Consider the following 16,756-nt stretch of genomic DNA (forward strand, 5'->3'; position numbering starts at 1 on the left):
ATTGTCTGCTTTAGGCTAACGATTCTCTTTACTGATTAAAGTCCACAGCGTCATTGAAGCAAAATCTTGGTATTTACTCCAGGAAGTGAACCTTTTCCTCCATTTTTCTGCATTAGTGGAAGATCAACAACATGAACGGGGAATCTTATCTGATACCCAGTCGTGTAGGAAGCTTATAATAATTTCTCAGCAGAGAGCTCTTTTTCATTTGGGCCAATAGCATATCCTGAAGGTAGTAGGGAGTCTGATGATGCTCAATTACAAAAGTGTTACAATGTGAAAAGTCAGTTTTAAATATGTTTAATACCATGATGATCTCACATAGACTTGATATATAAATTTCAGAATATCTCTTAATAATATGCTTACCATGTCAGAGAAGTGCTAAACTGCCCATTCTGTCAGTTACCAAAACACTTTAGAAATACTGGTCATCATCTCCAACTTCCTGCTCAACATCAGCTTACCACCAAGACGAGACCTGATGAGCTGTGGCTATGGCTGACAGAGTCTCAAAAACCTTCAAGGACGATGTTCCACAGTCTTTCTAGCCAACCTCTTCCCCTGCTGCACTACTCTCCTAGTAAAAAGGTTTGTCCTATTGTCCAGTCTGAGCCTCCCAAGCCCCAATTTGTGATGACTGCCTCTTGATATATTATCTGCTACTATCAAGTAGAGTTAGACTTAATATTTTGTAACTATAATTGTAAGTTGCCAACAGATTTCTCCTCCCTTAGGCCTCTCCTTGCAAACCTAACAAGCCCAGATCTCTCGGCTTCTCCTCACCGTCAGGTTCTCTAGGCTCCTAACAATTTTCGTAGCCCTCAAGGGGACTCCATCAGTTTCTCAATATCTCCCTAGAACTAAGGAACCCGAAACTGGACATAGCATTCCAGGCAGAGCCTCACCAATGCTTTCTAGAGAAGAACCCTCCCTTTACCATTGCCCACACTCCTCCTAATGTAGCCCAGTCTGTGGTTCACCTTATCTGCGATGAGGTGTTGGCTCATACTCAACCAGACACCCACTGTAACCCCACAGCCTCTTCAGCAAAGCTGCTACTCAGCCAGTCCCTCCCCAGCCTGTAGTGACACACAGCAACACTTTAGCCCAGTAGCAGAACTTCATACTTCTCCTTCTTAAACTTTTTGAGGTTTCTGTTGGCCCAGTCCTCAAGTTTACTGAGGTCCTTCTGGACTAAAGATCTGCAGTTTGTCAGACGGTAGGGATTTTGTCCCTACGTACCAAATAGCACTTCTACACTCCTGTTGTCTGTCCTTATTTCCACTTTTGTATGCCCCCTTTTTGTGTTTTAGTTCTTCGAGAAGTTCCCTGCTTGGCCAAGCAGGCCTCCTGCTGAAACACCAAATCTTCCTGCACTGTGGAATGGTTCATTCCTGAGTTGTCATTAAGTTTTCTTTAAAAATCTTCAAGCTCTCCTGGGCACCTTTCTTCTTCATGGTTGTTATCCAAGGGATTCTACCTACCAATCTCCTGAATAAGTAAAAGCTTGCAGGCCTTAATTCCTGGATCCTAATTCTGCTGCTCACCTTCCCAACCCTCCTCCAGATCCACAACTCAATCATGTTACCGTCACTGCTATCCAGGCTGCCTTCTGTGACCAAACGGGCCACAGTTCTTCCCTAATTGTGAGCAGCAGATGAAGTGAAGAGTTACCCCTGACCAGGCTCTGTGGCATTAGCCTTACAAAATTTGGTAGTCTAGAAACTACCAAGAGCACATGCACAACGACAGATTGCCCTCTTAGCAGATGTCTGGATGGTTGAATCCCCCCTGAGCATGAGAGCCGATGAGTGGGAAGTTTCTGCTAGCTGTCGTAGAAGGTGATACTCATTACCTCCTCTCAGTCATACGGTAACAGATGCCCACTGCATCCCCAGTGTTCCCTTTCAAATCTTCCGTAGCCAGTGCTACTTATGTGAAAAATTACCTCATAGTGTTTTAAAACTGTATGAAGATTCGTGAAGTACAGTTTGCTCAGTGCAGAAAAGCCAGACTACCAATCTATTCTAAACTAAGCTTAGGTATCAAATGCATTAGCGTAATTTCAATAACGTATTTCAACTAAAAAGAAACTACAACTGAAAATCAATAGATTTGTTTTTAAAACTTCCCATTTACTGAAAAGATAACCAAAATAGGCAAAACAGCTTTAAGATTCACTATGGCATCTCTTGCACAACTATCCTGAGTCCCTGAGTTTGTCAAGCAGGTCAACTTCAGCCTTCTGTATTAAAATGGGCAGGACTTAACACAACACATCAACATGTATCAGGATTGCAACAGCTGCTAAACAGGAAAACTTACGTTTTGAACAACTGCCAAATATTAAAACTCAGAAGCTATTTACTGACATTTGCTCATAGGAACCATGGTGAAACCGTACCAAAGAGTGTACAGAAACTTTCTGCCTGACAGTTCATCTCTTTCTTCCAGCTATATCAGCACGTCTAATAAAAGGCGATTTTTTGCCACCAACCTTTTCTCTCTTAAACATTAGAATAATTTGAAATAACTCAGGCGTAACTCTGCGAACTTTCACAACAACTGGCTTTGAAAATTCCCATCTCCATTTGCTGTCTTCTCGGTCGTGCTGACGCAACAACTGTTCATAAGGCCTCGCTGTAAATCAAATCACTGGAATCGTTTCAGTCACCACAATGCAGCCTCCTGAGTACAATACAGAGGCAATGAACAATAGCAGGAATGTTAAGAGAAAGATGAAAGAATTAAATCTCTTAAATAGGTTTTGCCAGTGGAAAAAAATATTGCCAGAACCACACTCCCAGCTGTCAACATGTGAACTTCAACACGATAACAACACAGGTGAAGCTGGAAAAGGGAATGTGCTGGAAAGCATCTACATCCATCATCAACCAGTTCTGTAGTCTTTGGACAGTGATAGACCAGGAAAAAAAACAAACCACCCGAAACCCCGTCTAAACACATGGTCCCATTCATGGTTTTCTTTCGGATTATAAATTTTTACCACAATCATTTAGATCCTGTACACTGATGATTGACATTACAGGATTCTGAAGTCTGATACAGTTTTCACAACAGACCATGTTATACTCAGCAGATACTCTTGTATGTATTACTGAGATCTTTTGGGCTTTAAACACGGGTTTGATTAGGAACTGGGACTGACCAGGTTTTGGAAAGCACAGGAAGTGAACCTGGACAGGCAGAGCTGCAGTAAACCACGAATGAAGCTAGTGTATATTTTGGTCTACACAAGTGACAAAGTGTAAGTTGTTTGATGTACATTGAGCAGCAAAGCACATGAGAGACCTTCCTTTGCCTGTACTATCTGACTGGCAATGATTTTTATTTTTCCAGCTCTTCAGTTTTCACCAAATTTAGCATTTGTTGCCACCAACCCCTTAAAGCATGTCTGATATTGTGTGTTCCATCAGATTTTTTCAAAAGTTTCATATAACGTACAGATAGATGCAAATAAACACCAGTGAACCAAGTTACATAGAACTTCACTTTGTTCAGCTCATACTGTGTTTAAAATAATTCATCACAAATAACTCTGCTACCAAAACCTTGCCACGCAAACCCAATATAAGTCTACAAAAACATGATTCTTTTCAGTCTTTTGGAAAGAAACATGAAACCTGCATTAAAAATTAATCTGATAGCCACCCTTCCACAACATTTGTTACTATAAATTAAGTTTCCCTCTTTAAATAAATTGTGCAGACCCAAACCTTTCCTAGATATTCCCATTACCCTTTAGTCTCTGAGTACCTCTGTCTTTCACTTTGGAATTTCTCTTAAGCTCTACCACTAGATAGCTCTAGCAATTTCCCCACAGTCCCCGGTGCACCAACAAGCCATATTTGCCTTACAAAGGCTGAAAAGCTAAGCATGGCTCCTTCACATATAACAGGACAAAATCAGGCAACGGTTTCTCCCTCACACTTAAAAGGTACCATCACAGACAGTAAATCTGATCTGGCAGGGATGTCAGATCCAAATTACTGGGTAGACAACAATTTGCTGTTTACTTGACTGTTAACAGCTTCCAGCCTTTTCAGAAATATTTTCTTTATCAGGAGGGAACAGACCTCAACACTGCTTACAACAAGACTTGTAATTACAGCAGCTGCATAGAAATAGCAAAACCACATATGGCACTCAAAATTTCAGACCATCTCTTTGTAACTTCAGTAACCTCAAGGGAGTGATGGAGCCTGCAAGAGGACATGCAATCACCTTTAAAATAAAATTAATTAAAAAAAAAAACCACAACAAAACCCAAATAATAATTAGTATTTCTAATACCAAGGTCCCAAATTCACAGGAGCACAGGAAGCACTATAATAAATGAGATGTCTCAGGTGCTGGGAGGGCAAATATCCCTAACATTATCTCTTAGCCTGCCTTTAATAAACTACAAGATTGTCTAGAGCTTTGAGATTTAAATTGTTCTACCAAAACTATTACCATCATTGATTGTAACTGGGAATACTGCTATTATTCATATACAGTGTATTCATGAATATTGCTAAGTTACACCCAGTTACATTCCATAGCACATGGAAATTGTGAAGTATTTTTAGTAATACTGCATTTGCTACCATTTTATCTTGCCGAATTTCTTCTTGTTCTTAAGGTTACTCATCCCAACAAAGGGCTGAAAAGCGCTGAGCTATCTTCTTCAGGTGCTTGTTTCACACATTGTTAACTTGTTCCCCTTTATTCCTATTTGTTTTAGGGTAAATAACCCTAGGGTTTTTAGTACTTTTCACAAATAAAATATTTCCTATTCAAAAATTCCTGAGGGAACTTTATGGTTATCAATTCCTCAAAAGCTTTCTTCTTGAGAAACCAAACACACCTTTAAAGAAATGAACCGGTCAACTAATAAACACGTTAAAAAATGCAAAAACGGAGATAAATGGTATTAAAGGGGTGTAATTAAGAGCTTTAGCGAGTACCGCACCATCAGAACCACTTGCTGTGATTCCATCTCCCTAATTTACAGCTGCTCACCACCCGCTCTGTATTTAGTAGCTTTGCTGCTTTTGGCGCTCGTCCAGAAAAGTGCCAGCTTCCACTGGCACATGTCACCGTTTCCAAACGCCACTTCTGCTCCGCACAGGCCGGCCATCTCTCTCAGAGGTCACCGGAGGATATGCCGGGACAGTTCAGGTCATCCTCCCTAGCACATCCAAGCTCAAGGTCAACCCCCTACCTCCTCACTGTCCGCCGCAGGCACCCTCAAACGCGCATCAGCCTTGGCAACCCCTGACGTGGACGCGGCTTTGCCTTCGTGGAAGGACAGAGCCGTGCAGTGCTGAAGCAGAAAGCATCACGAAATGGTAATAAGCCGCTTGATGGAGAAGAGCGGTTCCCACACGTACAGGCCGCCGGGCTCCTCCTGGCTTCGCTGCAGGTGGGACACTTCGAAAGAGAAGCTATGACAAACCACGCTAAGCGAACCCGCGAGCCTGCGACTGAACTCTGCCCTTTCCTCTCACGCAACACTCACGACCATAAGAAGAGACAGGGACGATAGCGCAAACTGGACACACCGGCAGCCCCTAAGGCGATAACCTGCCTCCGGGCCTCCCCCGGGCCGCCCGGCCTGAGGGGAGAATGGGGCTGCCCACATCCCCGGGCCCGGTTGTCGAGGCCTGGAGGTTGGCCGTGACAAGAGAAGCCCGGGTGGGGGGGGGGGGAGGCTGTAGGGAAGCCCGGACCGGGCCACCCCGGAGACGAAGGGTCGTTTACCTGAGCCGTGCAGCGCCCTGACCTCCAGGCGGCCGGACCGCTCGGCGGCCGCGCCGCTGCCCAGCACCTGCCGCAGGAGCAGGCGGACCCTGCGGGCGGCGGGACCCCCGGCCCCGCCACCCAGGCACAGCACCCACGACTGCATGGGCCGCGGGGAGACCGCCGCCACCACCACCACCACCGCCGCCGGGCCGGGCCGAGGAGGGGAAGGGAAACGCCGAGGCACAAAGTCCCGCCGGAAACTAGCGCCGGGCCGATCGGCGGCCGGGGCGGGTACGGGCCCGGCGTGGGTGGTGGCGGCGGCCGGCCGGGCTTGCCTGTGCCGCCGGGGTACCGGGGAATGGCGGGGCGAACCGGATTCCTTCCGTGTGGAGGGAGTGGGGGGAGCCGGGCGGAGGGGGAGGCGATGGCAAGCGGGAGCCGCCGGGTCCCCTCAGGGCGGGAGGGGGGGTGGGGAAGGCTGGCACCCCTGTGAGCTCAGTCAGAAGGGCTGGGGCCTCAGCTCTGAGGGCGACGGGGGGGTTTTCGGGTGAAAGAGGCTGAACTCCATAGCTGGAAGCTGTGGCTGAGGTAAATTCGTGCGCCGAAGGTATTTCCTACCTTTGGTTTCTTAAATCCTGCTGAATTCCCGGGCCCTTCTGTCCCCCTGCCGCCCCTCACCTCTGTTCCTGAGGTTAGGTTGTTTTATACTTTAAGAAGACTTTGAACCAAGTTACTCGGGAGTCACGTTTTGCACATGCATGGCTTAGGTGTGAGATTTTTGTGAAAGAGGATGTTAACTGGAGTAGATTTCAAAACTGGCTTGTTTCAACTAAAGTTACTGCCCACGGATCTATGTAAAAGCTTGGTAGTATATTTTAGAATAATTAGTGAAAGGCTGAAGCTTTCACGATAACAAACTAAGCCTAGTTGCAAGGAAAATCCAGTTGAGACTTGGGTCTCGGCACCAGTAACAAAATGGTGAGGGAGCTTAGCAGAAGGTAGAAGCCAGAGTCAAGTCACCATCTTCATCACCTGTACTTCAGTATTTAGGTATCTCGGTGTCCGCGAGGCTGGGAGAATTTTTCTCCAGACAATGTCCCACTTCCTGCATGTTTTCAGCATTGAACAATTCTCCCAGAGGACAACCACTAAAGAGTGAGTTAAGCATCTGTTTAAACATAGATAACTTAGACTTCTAAGCCCCCAAAAGATATTACGAGTTATGAGTGTTGACCTAGTCCTGGATGCATTTCTGCAGCTCGGTATCAGGTGCTTTAAACAGTTAAGAGAGGTGAAATTTCATGATCTTCAGCATTTCCCATTGGCTAGAGCGTTGGTTGGGTATGAATTCTATTCTTAGTACCTAATATAGGTCTGTGAACCTGCTTTCTGGGTCTAAGGCAGGGCAAACTAAATTGAAACATCCTTTTATGGATATTGCCCTAATTTCTTGTAAGCTGAAGATTGCAAATGCTGGAGGCTAAGGATACGCTACGTAACAAGGTCTGGTGGAACAGAGTAGAAGGCCAAAGAGGAAAAATAACAATGTAATTGTTTATGAATATATCTTACCAATCTGGGATATTAAATTAGAAGATGACAATTGATCTTCTTGTCATATCTATAGACAAAATAATAAATAGTAAGAAATTGCAACAGATAGGCAACAATTAATCGCATAACCTGAATACTGAATAGATTTGATGCTATGCTGGAAAAAATGAGACATTTCAAAATTTCGTACAGATTCATAGTAATTTCACACTGTGAATGTACAAAGCTGCCTTTTACCTCTGTGTGTGTGTATATATATATATATACACCTGTCAAGCTAAATGCTTTACATTTCAGCCCTTTCTGAGTCATATATCTGTAAAATGTTTTGCTTTTTAAAGCATTGTCTTAAAATTCCGAATTAGTCAACTTTTCCAAAACTTTAAATTCAGCCTTGAGTTCAGCCTCCAACTTTCCATTTGCAGCAAAAGAAAACGATATTTACTGATTTTCAAACCATTGCTGGGAAAGTTATAATGGAAACATTGTTATCTCTGTGCATAATTATGGGGAAGGAAATTTTGTTGAATATATACATGTATGCACGCATACTCAAACAATTAGATGCACAACTTGAATGTTGCATTGTTTTTATGCTATACTGTCAGTCATGACCGCTCAAAATTCAGTTTAATTTAATAATGTGAACATACAAGTTTTTCTTGTATATACATGTGTATATCCACATGTGAAATTCTATCTGGCTATACAATATTACGTTATTGCTTGAATGTGGCATCTTCTTTGCTTGCTAATCATAACTGATGCATGTATGCTGGTACTTGCTCACTTCTCTCTATGGAAAACATGATTCCATCAGTGGTTCAGTGCTGTCATGAAGTGGAAGGATTTAGCAGCCTGCATCTGGTGTGTTTGTGAAGGCTTTCACAGATGAATTACAGCACTGGTAACAAACAGCTATTTCATATTTTCATTCCCTGGCTTAACAGCATTCTTATTTGGAACGTGAAGTTTCTTAACAAAAATACTTTTCCTTTGATTAAACAGAAAAGAACTTATTCCAAAGAGTGAGAGCTCAAAAAGCATCTCTGTGAGCTGACAGTTTCCAGACTGTTCTCTCTAGTAGCTGTCAGCTACTTTGCTGTGTAGCTCTAGCTGCAAGACTAAATTAGACACAGGTGCAGATATAAAGAGCAGTGCATCATCTCTCCCTAGTTGTAGTCAGTTCTCCTACACAGGCAGAGAGAAGACAGCGGAGATGAAATCCTGGCTTCATCTGAAGTTCGTAGGAAATTGAACGCAGCGAGGCCTGAGTTTTACCCAAATGTTCTGGCTGAACTACAGTAATAGAAGTCAGTCAGTCTTCATTTACTGTTAAGTCTTTGTCTAGAGGGTAGGTCTACCATTAAACTCCTTTGAAACTACGTCCAGAAAATGTGAAGAGGCAAAAAAGGAAGTCTATTAGAATTCATACAATTCCCTCGTGGTGTGGGATCCATCTGGTGATACTAACAGAAAAAGTCAAGCCATAGAGGCAGGCCTTGCTTACCAATAATTCCATTCCTGAGATCAAGAGGTTACTTCTGTATCTTTTTTCAGTTAGGCAAAATTAGTTTCCTTGGTTTAAAATTTATAGTTGTTTTCCCAAATTATCTTCAGCCACTGATGGCTTGCTTTAGATACTGGACGTAGAGAGGCTTGTTTTCTTCTGCTGTATATCAGTTTTGAACAAATATAAGTACTGATTTCCATGGAGCCACTGTAATTCACTATAATGAGTCATTGTAATACCAGAAGGTGCTTCTCTTGTATGGAATCGATTGGGAACAATATAAATCGAATAAAAATGAAAATGCACAGCTGTTCCTTTGTTGACTTGAACCCTAAATTTGTCCCCTATTTTAATCCAAGTCGGATCCACCAATAAGATACCAAGGTTCTAAAGTAAACTGTCTTATCTCCTGTTTCTTGCTAAACTGGCTTTCATTCATAATTTCTTTCTTTGCATCTAATGATTATTAGAATATCTACCTCTTCCTTCTGCACTATTCTAAAATAGGCAAGAGTCAAAGCTAGATTTGGTTCTGCAAATAGTCTTTATAATAGATTTTCCACCCCAGAAGAATGTGTAATTACTGCCTTTTTAGTTAAGGGTTCAAAGGTTTTTGTTCTCTGTTTGTATGACCACTTCTTTCAAGAAATTAACATCCACTTCATTAGCTTTCTTAGTACCTGTTCAGACCCCTCTGTGTCTGTGTTATCCTGTGCTGTTTGCACTGTTACACTGAACTAAAACAGCAAGTAAGGATAAAGTCATTACTGATTTTTGTAAGAAATAATGACATCGAGGTAAGGAGGTTCTTACCATCTGATTGCTCACTGGAAGGTTGACCTAACAGCCTCTAGCTATTTGAAATTACATTTCTTGAAGATCATTATTGCAGCCATAAAACCTGTATAATTTTTTTTTTAAAGGAACATAGAAAGTAAGAAAAAAAAGTACTCTGCTGGCTGGTACTGCATATTCACATTCATGTATGTGTTACAATATAAATGCTTAGAGAGTATAAAAGGCCATAAGTGATGGCATCTAATTTCTTATGCCAAATTCTGTCTGTTTTCAGTAGTTTGTAACTCCACCATTCTTTAATAATTTGGGCAGAAATTTCTCATGCTGAATTTCTGCCTCGGGCTGAAAACTTCTTTTGAAAACTTGAACAAAAATAGCTTAGCCACTTCTCAGAAAAGAAAAATGAGTGTTTTACTCAGGAGCAGCTATAACCCTTATGTGACTGGAAAGGCTACACGACTGAGCAGCCACATCACATGTGGGAAATGCTTACTACCTTCCTTGGTGCTATTGGAGAGCTGAGGGGAGACTAAAGAAGATTAAAACCTCCATCCTGCCTGATAAATCTGTATCTGGTTTTACCCACATGAAAACAGTTCTTAAACTAGGAGCTTCCCCATTCCTGAGCTTTAGAACCAGGGCTAGAATTCTGCTAAGAGGGTTATTCTGGTTTCAGAAAGATGCTTTTTGATGACCCCAATTTTTTGCTGAATCACAAGCTTCTGAAAACTGAGGGAATGTATTATAGTTTAACAACCAAGTCATCATATTCTGTTTGTGTGAAGTATGGCCTACGATAAGACTGCATCGGTTGTGCTAGACTTCCCCCTCTTATTCCTCCTTCAAGGCCAGAAAGCGCAACAGACAAAGGCACTCTCTGATGTGCTTTCAGTGGTCCTTTTTTTCCCCAGGCTGAGGAAACAGAGGGATGAGGAGCCAAGCCTGAAGGGACAGTTGGAAAATGGTGAATAAAGCACAAGGAACCCAAACGGGAAGTGGGGGGGAGGGCAAAGCCACTAGATGGATGTAGGCTGAGAGTAAAAAGCTACAGGAACTAAAGTAATGAAGGATGAGGTTAAGACAGGGACTGAAAGCACCATGACCGCTACGTTTTGCAAGTCCTGGACACCATTGGAACCCCCAGTATTCTGCTGCTGACAGAAGAAACCCGCTGAAAATACACTGACCTGGTTCACTCATGCTGTTAGTCTGTGTGGTAGGGGGATCTCTGCTGTCCTGCTTGATGCATTATTGGGACTCTGGGGCAGGAGTGTTGTTTCTATTTGATTTCTGTAATTGTTATTTCTTTTAACTCTAGAAAAATACAAAATGCTCTAGTGAACTAATACAGCAGTTCAGTGATTTCAGAACTGCACGAAGTCACATGTTCAGGAATTAAATGCAAATATGGTATTGTTAGGTTATTGAAATTAAACTGCTGTTGATATGAAAATCTTCATACAAAATTAGTGAGATGATCAGAAACTGTGATTTCCTTGGCTTCACAGACATTCATAGCCTGATAAAGCCTAGTGTGCATTAACTGTGTGTAGGAGCTAATGGAGTTAGGGAATACGTACCATAGTGTTAACGCTAGAAAAGACAAAGACCTTTTCAAGAAGAGAGAGGCAGAAAATCCATGCATCAAGATCCTGTCCCTCCTGCGGAAGGGGACAGCACCTGTGCAGTGACTACTTCAATTTGAGGAACTCAGGAATGGGTGTTTTAGAATCATAGAATCATTTAGGTTGGAAAAGACCTTTAAGATCATCGAGTCCAACCATTAATGTAGCACTGCCAAGTCCACCACTAAACCATGTCCCTAAGCACCACATCTACCCGTCCTTTGAATACTTTCAGGGATGGTGACTCTACCACTTCCCTGGGCAGCTTGTGCCAATGCTTGACAATGCTTTTGCTGAAGAAATTTCTCCTCATATCCAATCTAAACCTCCCCTGACGCAACTTGAGGCCATTTCCTCCTGTCCTATCGCTTGTTACTTGGGAGAAGAAGAGAGTGACCCCCACCTCACTACCACCTCCTTTCAGGTAGTTGTAGAGAGCGATCAGGTCTCCCCTCAGCCTCCTTTTCTCCAGGCTAAACAACCCCAGTTCCCTCAGCTGCTCCTCGTAAGACTTGTGCTCCAGGCCCCTCACCAACTTCGTTGTTCTCGTTTGGACACGCTCCAGCACCTCAATGTCTTTCTGGTAGTGAGGGACCCAAAACTGAACCCAGTACTCGAGGTGCAGCCTCACTAGTGCCGAGCACAGGGGGACGATCACTTCCCTAGTCCTGCTGGCCACAGTCTCTGGTACAAATTAGTTGCCACTGTAGGTTATCAGCTCATTTCTGGCTTATTTGATTTAGCTGTACTTGCATCAAACATATGCTCATAGGCAAGGATTTCTGGTGTCCTTCTGTGTGTCCTTCACGGTTGTCATGATCCTCTAAAACAACTCTTATGCTTTTCACCCACCCCAACACTGATGTAAAATATCTGCTAAATAAGCTTCACTGGTTTGTATTTAGTGTTTTAATTTATAACTGGGGTGGGCTACAACTGTACACAAAGCTGGTTAGCAGAGTGGATGGTAGTATCTGGGTAAAACGTGGTAGTTCCATCCCAGCCCCACGTGTCCATATCCTAAAGCTTTTCCGGACTCAGCCCACAGCTCAAAGGCAGCCACAAAATGTTAGTAGAGCTCTTACATTAAGAGCTAAGCAAAATATCTGATCAAAGATGGCCTGAAATCTTTATCCATTTTCATGGTGAAATGGTAGGTTTCCTTTTTTCTTAACTTACAAACACCTTGGCTTTTCCTAATGTTTATGTCTTGATGGATTGCATTTTGCTATCTACAGAATATTGCACAAAATAATCTCTAAAGTGTCACTAGCAGCACGTGCTGGTGACACAACATCATCAGTAAAATGCCAAAGTTCCTGAAGACAGGATTAATCTTACCCCCTTATAATTCAGTGTCGTCCCTGTTAAACGCAGGCTAATCCCGTGTATCACAAAGGCTATTTACATTTCAATAAATTGTGAGGCAATCTCACAAACTCATGTTTGCTGTTAACGAACAAAACTTAACTTTATTCTAGCCGCGGAACTTGCAACATTAGTTCAGTAGGGCCTGAGGCCATTTGTGGGGCTTACATAATCCCCAAAGATGAAAATACTTCTTGCCTCATTCCTGAACCTTTGAACTCTCTGTAGGCATTACTTTCACGAAGAATCGTCAACCTGTCTGGCTGGCCACGGGGTAGAGCTGTGGGTGACACACGGTGAAAGATTTAGCTCAGAACAAAGGCTGAGGTGAGCACCCAACTGTTCCATTTAGACACTAATATCCTAAATCGTTGCTTAAGGGAGCTGCCAGTGAATCCCCTGCTGGCATATGTTCTGGGTCCCTCTAACAGGAGAGTTCATAATCAGCAGCCTGACCCCTCGACCTTGTCAATGTAAATAAAATAGACAAAATCGTGCCTTCTGTGCTGTCATCTGTGGGAAGAGGCGTTATAGCCTGCACGTCACGACTGCATTAGCATTGCATGAACACCAAATGAAAACCTTCACAAAAGTGCAGGTTTAAAATAGCTCTAAATGACCTGGTCTGAGATTTGAAATCCCACACAGAGTTGCACTGATATAATCTCTTGAGTTTAATATCAATTAGAATGAATGAGATTATTTTTTTCTGGGTATTTTAAACTGAAAATTGATTAATCTGTATTTAAAGAATTACCTAAAAAATCTTTAAGAAATAAAAAACTCAAACCAGCTGTCATGAAGCCATGATGGGATTTTCTTTCTAAAAGAGAAGACCTTGAAAATGCTTCATATTCGTCTCTCATAAAGCCCATATCTGAAGTGAAGTACAAGCTTTACTTTCTCAGGACAAGACTATTTAACACAGGTCCTCCAGGGAAACTCCAACTTGATTAAAATTCTCTTAGTGTTTTCAGTGGAGCAGCATTGTCTTTTACAAACTAGACAAAAACAAACCTTATACAATCTGATTGTTGTTTCAGCTATTTGTTTGGCTTCTCCATTATGTTCAGATGAAACAGTTCAAATTGAAAATTAGTAACATTAACTGCACTAAGCGAGCATAGATTCCAAAAGAAGAGGCAGGAGATATGAAAACCTCTTTCTTTTTAGGTCAACAAGAATTTCAGCATGTGTGAATACGCAACTTACTTTCACCTGCTCTCTTTGAGGTACTGTAGCTAACTATATAATTTTATCAGACAGCGTCTGGGAAGTTTCAATTTTATGACAAGTGAAAGAAATGTGAAAATGGTAATTATGAGGAGATTAAAGTAATGCGGTACATGTTTAGCTCATACATTAGGAGGTGGATTTTTTTTTTCTTTCTTCTACAAGTGGCTGTAGGGTTTTTGCTTTTTAAAATAAACACTTTTAAAGCCCCCAATGGAACCTCTTAAATAATAAAAGATCTCCAATTCTTCTGAATATATTTTCAGAATTGAAGTACGGTATCTCTCTGTGTTGGAAGGAGTAACCCAGCCCATCTCGACTTTCACCTGCTTTCCTGAACAATGGTCCTTTGCTGTCCTATTATCTTAAATGGATTAATGTTCTAAGAATGCTTAAATGGGATTGTGGAGCTTTCATTTACAGTTGGGACACTATTCTTCGTTCAGAATTCCTTTCTCAGTGTTCAGCATTGGTTTTGTTTGAAGGCCAATTTAAGGACATCTTAAAAGGCTTGCCTTCATTTCTACTTTTATTTCCTTACTTCATAGTATGCTGAAGTAGTTCAAGAGCACTGCAAAGCATGCAGTTTTGTCTTCAAAAGCTCGGAATTTAAGGGCTTAACCCAGTTTGCATGCAACTAGCCAGTCATTCTTTGATTTCAAAGAATGAGTACAGTTATTCAGGTGGGTAGGCGTTAGCAGAATTGGTCCATGCAGAACAGTAAATGAGTTCATGGGAGGGAGGATTTTTTTTGTAAGACTTGAGTGTTCTTGGCCTTGATTTATATTGCAGAAAGAGTGGCTGACAGCCCAACCACTGTTACCTTGTGTGGCATGGAAGCAGGTAGTACAGTAGGTAACGAGGGGATGGTTCTAATGCCCTCTTACACTATTTGTCATGCTAAATCAACACCTGAAATCCCTTCCTAGGTAGACATACAAGGAGGAGTGGAGATAGGTATGAGCTCCTCTCTCCAGTCTCTGAGCTGGTACAAGACGAATCGGCTCGCTGCCACGCGAGGCAACGTACCCAAGTAAAAGCATGCTGGCTTAGTAGCTCAGTATGCAGGAACTTAACAGTGGGGTTTATTGTTATCATTCTTAATTATTATTCCCATTAGTACTGGAAGGGATTTGAAGAAGAGAAGGTGAGAGTCCAGTGAATGAGGAGCAAACAACCTGGGTGTCACTTCACAAGCAGTTATGGAGTGTGTCTCACAGCATTTATCTAACTTCAGATTTAATTGTGCAGCTAATTGCTTAATTACAACAGAATCTATTTAATGTCCTACTTGAGAAGCAGTGCCATCTGGAATGAGCAAGAACGGCAAGAAAATCAGCAGTACAGTGTGAATGTATTCACAGGAAAACACTTGTGCTCTGGAAGAGGTGTGCCCCTTCGGACACAGCAGTACCGGTGGTCATAAGCTTTTCCTTCTTCAGATGCACATTTGTAAACCTGAAACCTTTCCTCTGCCTGTCTAATACTGCAGTCACAAAGACACGTGGCAGCCCGTGCTAATACTAATAATATTCAGCAACCACTGTTCTCATTACCTCCTTCCATTCCCACCTTCTGCTTGCCGAGTCCACTTCTTTGGCTGCCCTGCCCTTTGTAGTGTAAGGTAAGGTCTTTGGGGCAGGAAATAGCCTTTTTGTTGTGGTTTATAGGTGTTAAACACAGAAGGGCTCTGATCCACCACAGAAACTCTAAGATCGTAATACAGCTAATACAAATAAGCCCAAGACAGATTGTGTTTGTTACAATTAAATAGATTTTTTCCCCAAATTACAGAGGGATCCTTTGAAAAGTAGAGTAGGACATGTTATCTTTTATCCATCAAGCACTAGAATATATCTATGTTGCTGAAAGATTATACTTGCTGGAGGCTTAGAAAAGGCATTCCATATTCGTGGCGTGACTTAACTGTGCCTAGCTTTATTTTATTTCACCAGGTTCTAATTTAGACCACTGAAAAGGCTGCTTTACACAGACCTCCATTCTGAGCCAGTCCTTGAACTGATCTGGAATACAGAAGAATGACCGAAAACCAATACGGTATAATTGTATTTCTTTAAAGTGAGAAGAGGATTGAGAATAATTTGCATGAATTGTAGCCCAGACAGCTGATACCTGGGGCAATAAGAACAAATATAAACTTGATAGATGCAGTCATCAGGGATGGAATAGAGGCATTGCTGTGTATAGATTATTCAGTTATAATAATAACATTGTAGCCACACAGTACAAGTGAAGAAAAAAGAAAAATTCAAGATTATAAAGACCCTGCTGACACACAGAAGGGTAAATCCACTAGAGGGAGACAAACTGAAATCACCAAAAAATGAAGTGGAAGAAACAGGAAGAGTGTATACAATTGAACAGAATTAAACAATTAAACAATTAATCCCTATTTTTTTTCTTAATGAGTAATTTACTCAGCATTCTTACTTCTCTTACTGCCTTGTCAGTATCAGGAAATCTAGATTTTAATTTTAATTTCTTGCTAAGTGTGTTAGCTCAGGCAAAATGTTGCCGCTAAAAATATGACAAGCTGTATTTCACAAACCCTATTTCTTGGTGCTGGAAAGATTTCTCATTATTAACAAGTCCATGTGAAAGAGCCATCATTTAGTTTCCTACTGTTCCTTGACAGAAGGAATGCGTAGTGCAAAATATGTTTAATGATAGCAGCATTTCAGATTGTTTTTATAGCTCCAAGGGTTTGTAAACACTTATTTAGCAATCTTTTAATTCAGCAAGATTGACCAATATACAAAGTCTTCCTGACAAATAGGCAAAATAAAGGACTTCAGTACAAGACTGACCAATACATAAAGCTGTGGTGGATTGACCCCGGTCAAGAGCCAGTACCCAGACAGATGCTTGCTCATTCCCTGTCTCATGCGAGAGG

At 42.0% G+C, this 16,756-nt stretch overlaps 1 protein-coding gene across 1 annotated transcript in view; it reads right to left on the reverse strand.

Moving 5' to 3' along the window:
* VWA8 (von Willebrand factor A domain containing 8) overlaps window positions 1-5,949 on the reverse strand; it is a 189,371-nt gene extending 183,422 nt beyond the window's left edge. The window contains exon 1 of the mRNA XM_049815763.1: window positions 5,770-5,949. Within this exon, the coding sequence (XP_049671720.1) occupies window positions 5,770-5,914 (145 nt within the window). The 5' untranslated portion in view covers window positions 5,915-5,949. The remainder of the gene's footprint in view (window positions 1-5,769) is intronic.
* Window positions 5,950-16,756: the final 10,807 nt, after the last annotated feature.

Source organism: Accipiter gentilis, chromosome 13, assembly GCF_929443795.1.
Source record: "Accipiter gentilis chromosome 13, bAccGen1.1, whole genome shotgun sequence".
Taxonomy (NCBI): domain Eukaryota; kingdom Metazoa; phylum Chordata; class Aves; order Accipitriformes; family Accipitridae; genus Astur; species Astur gentilis.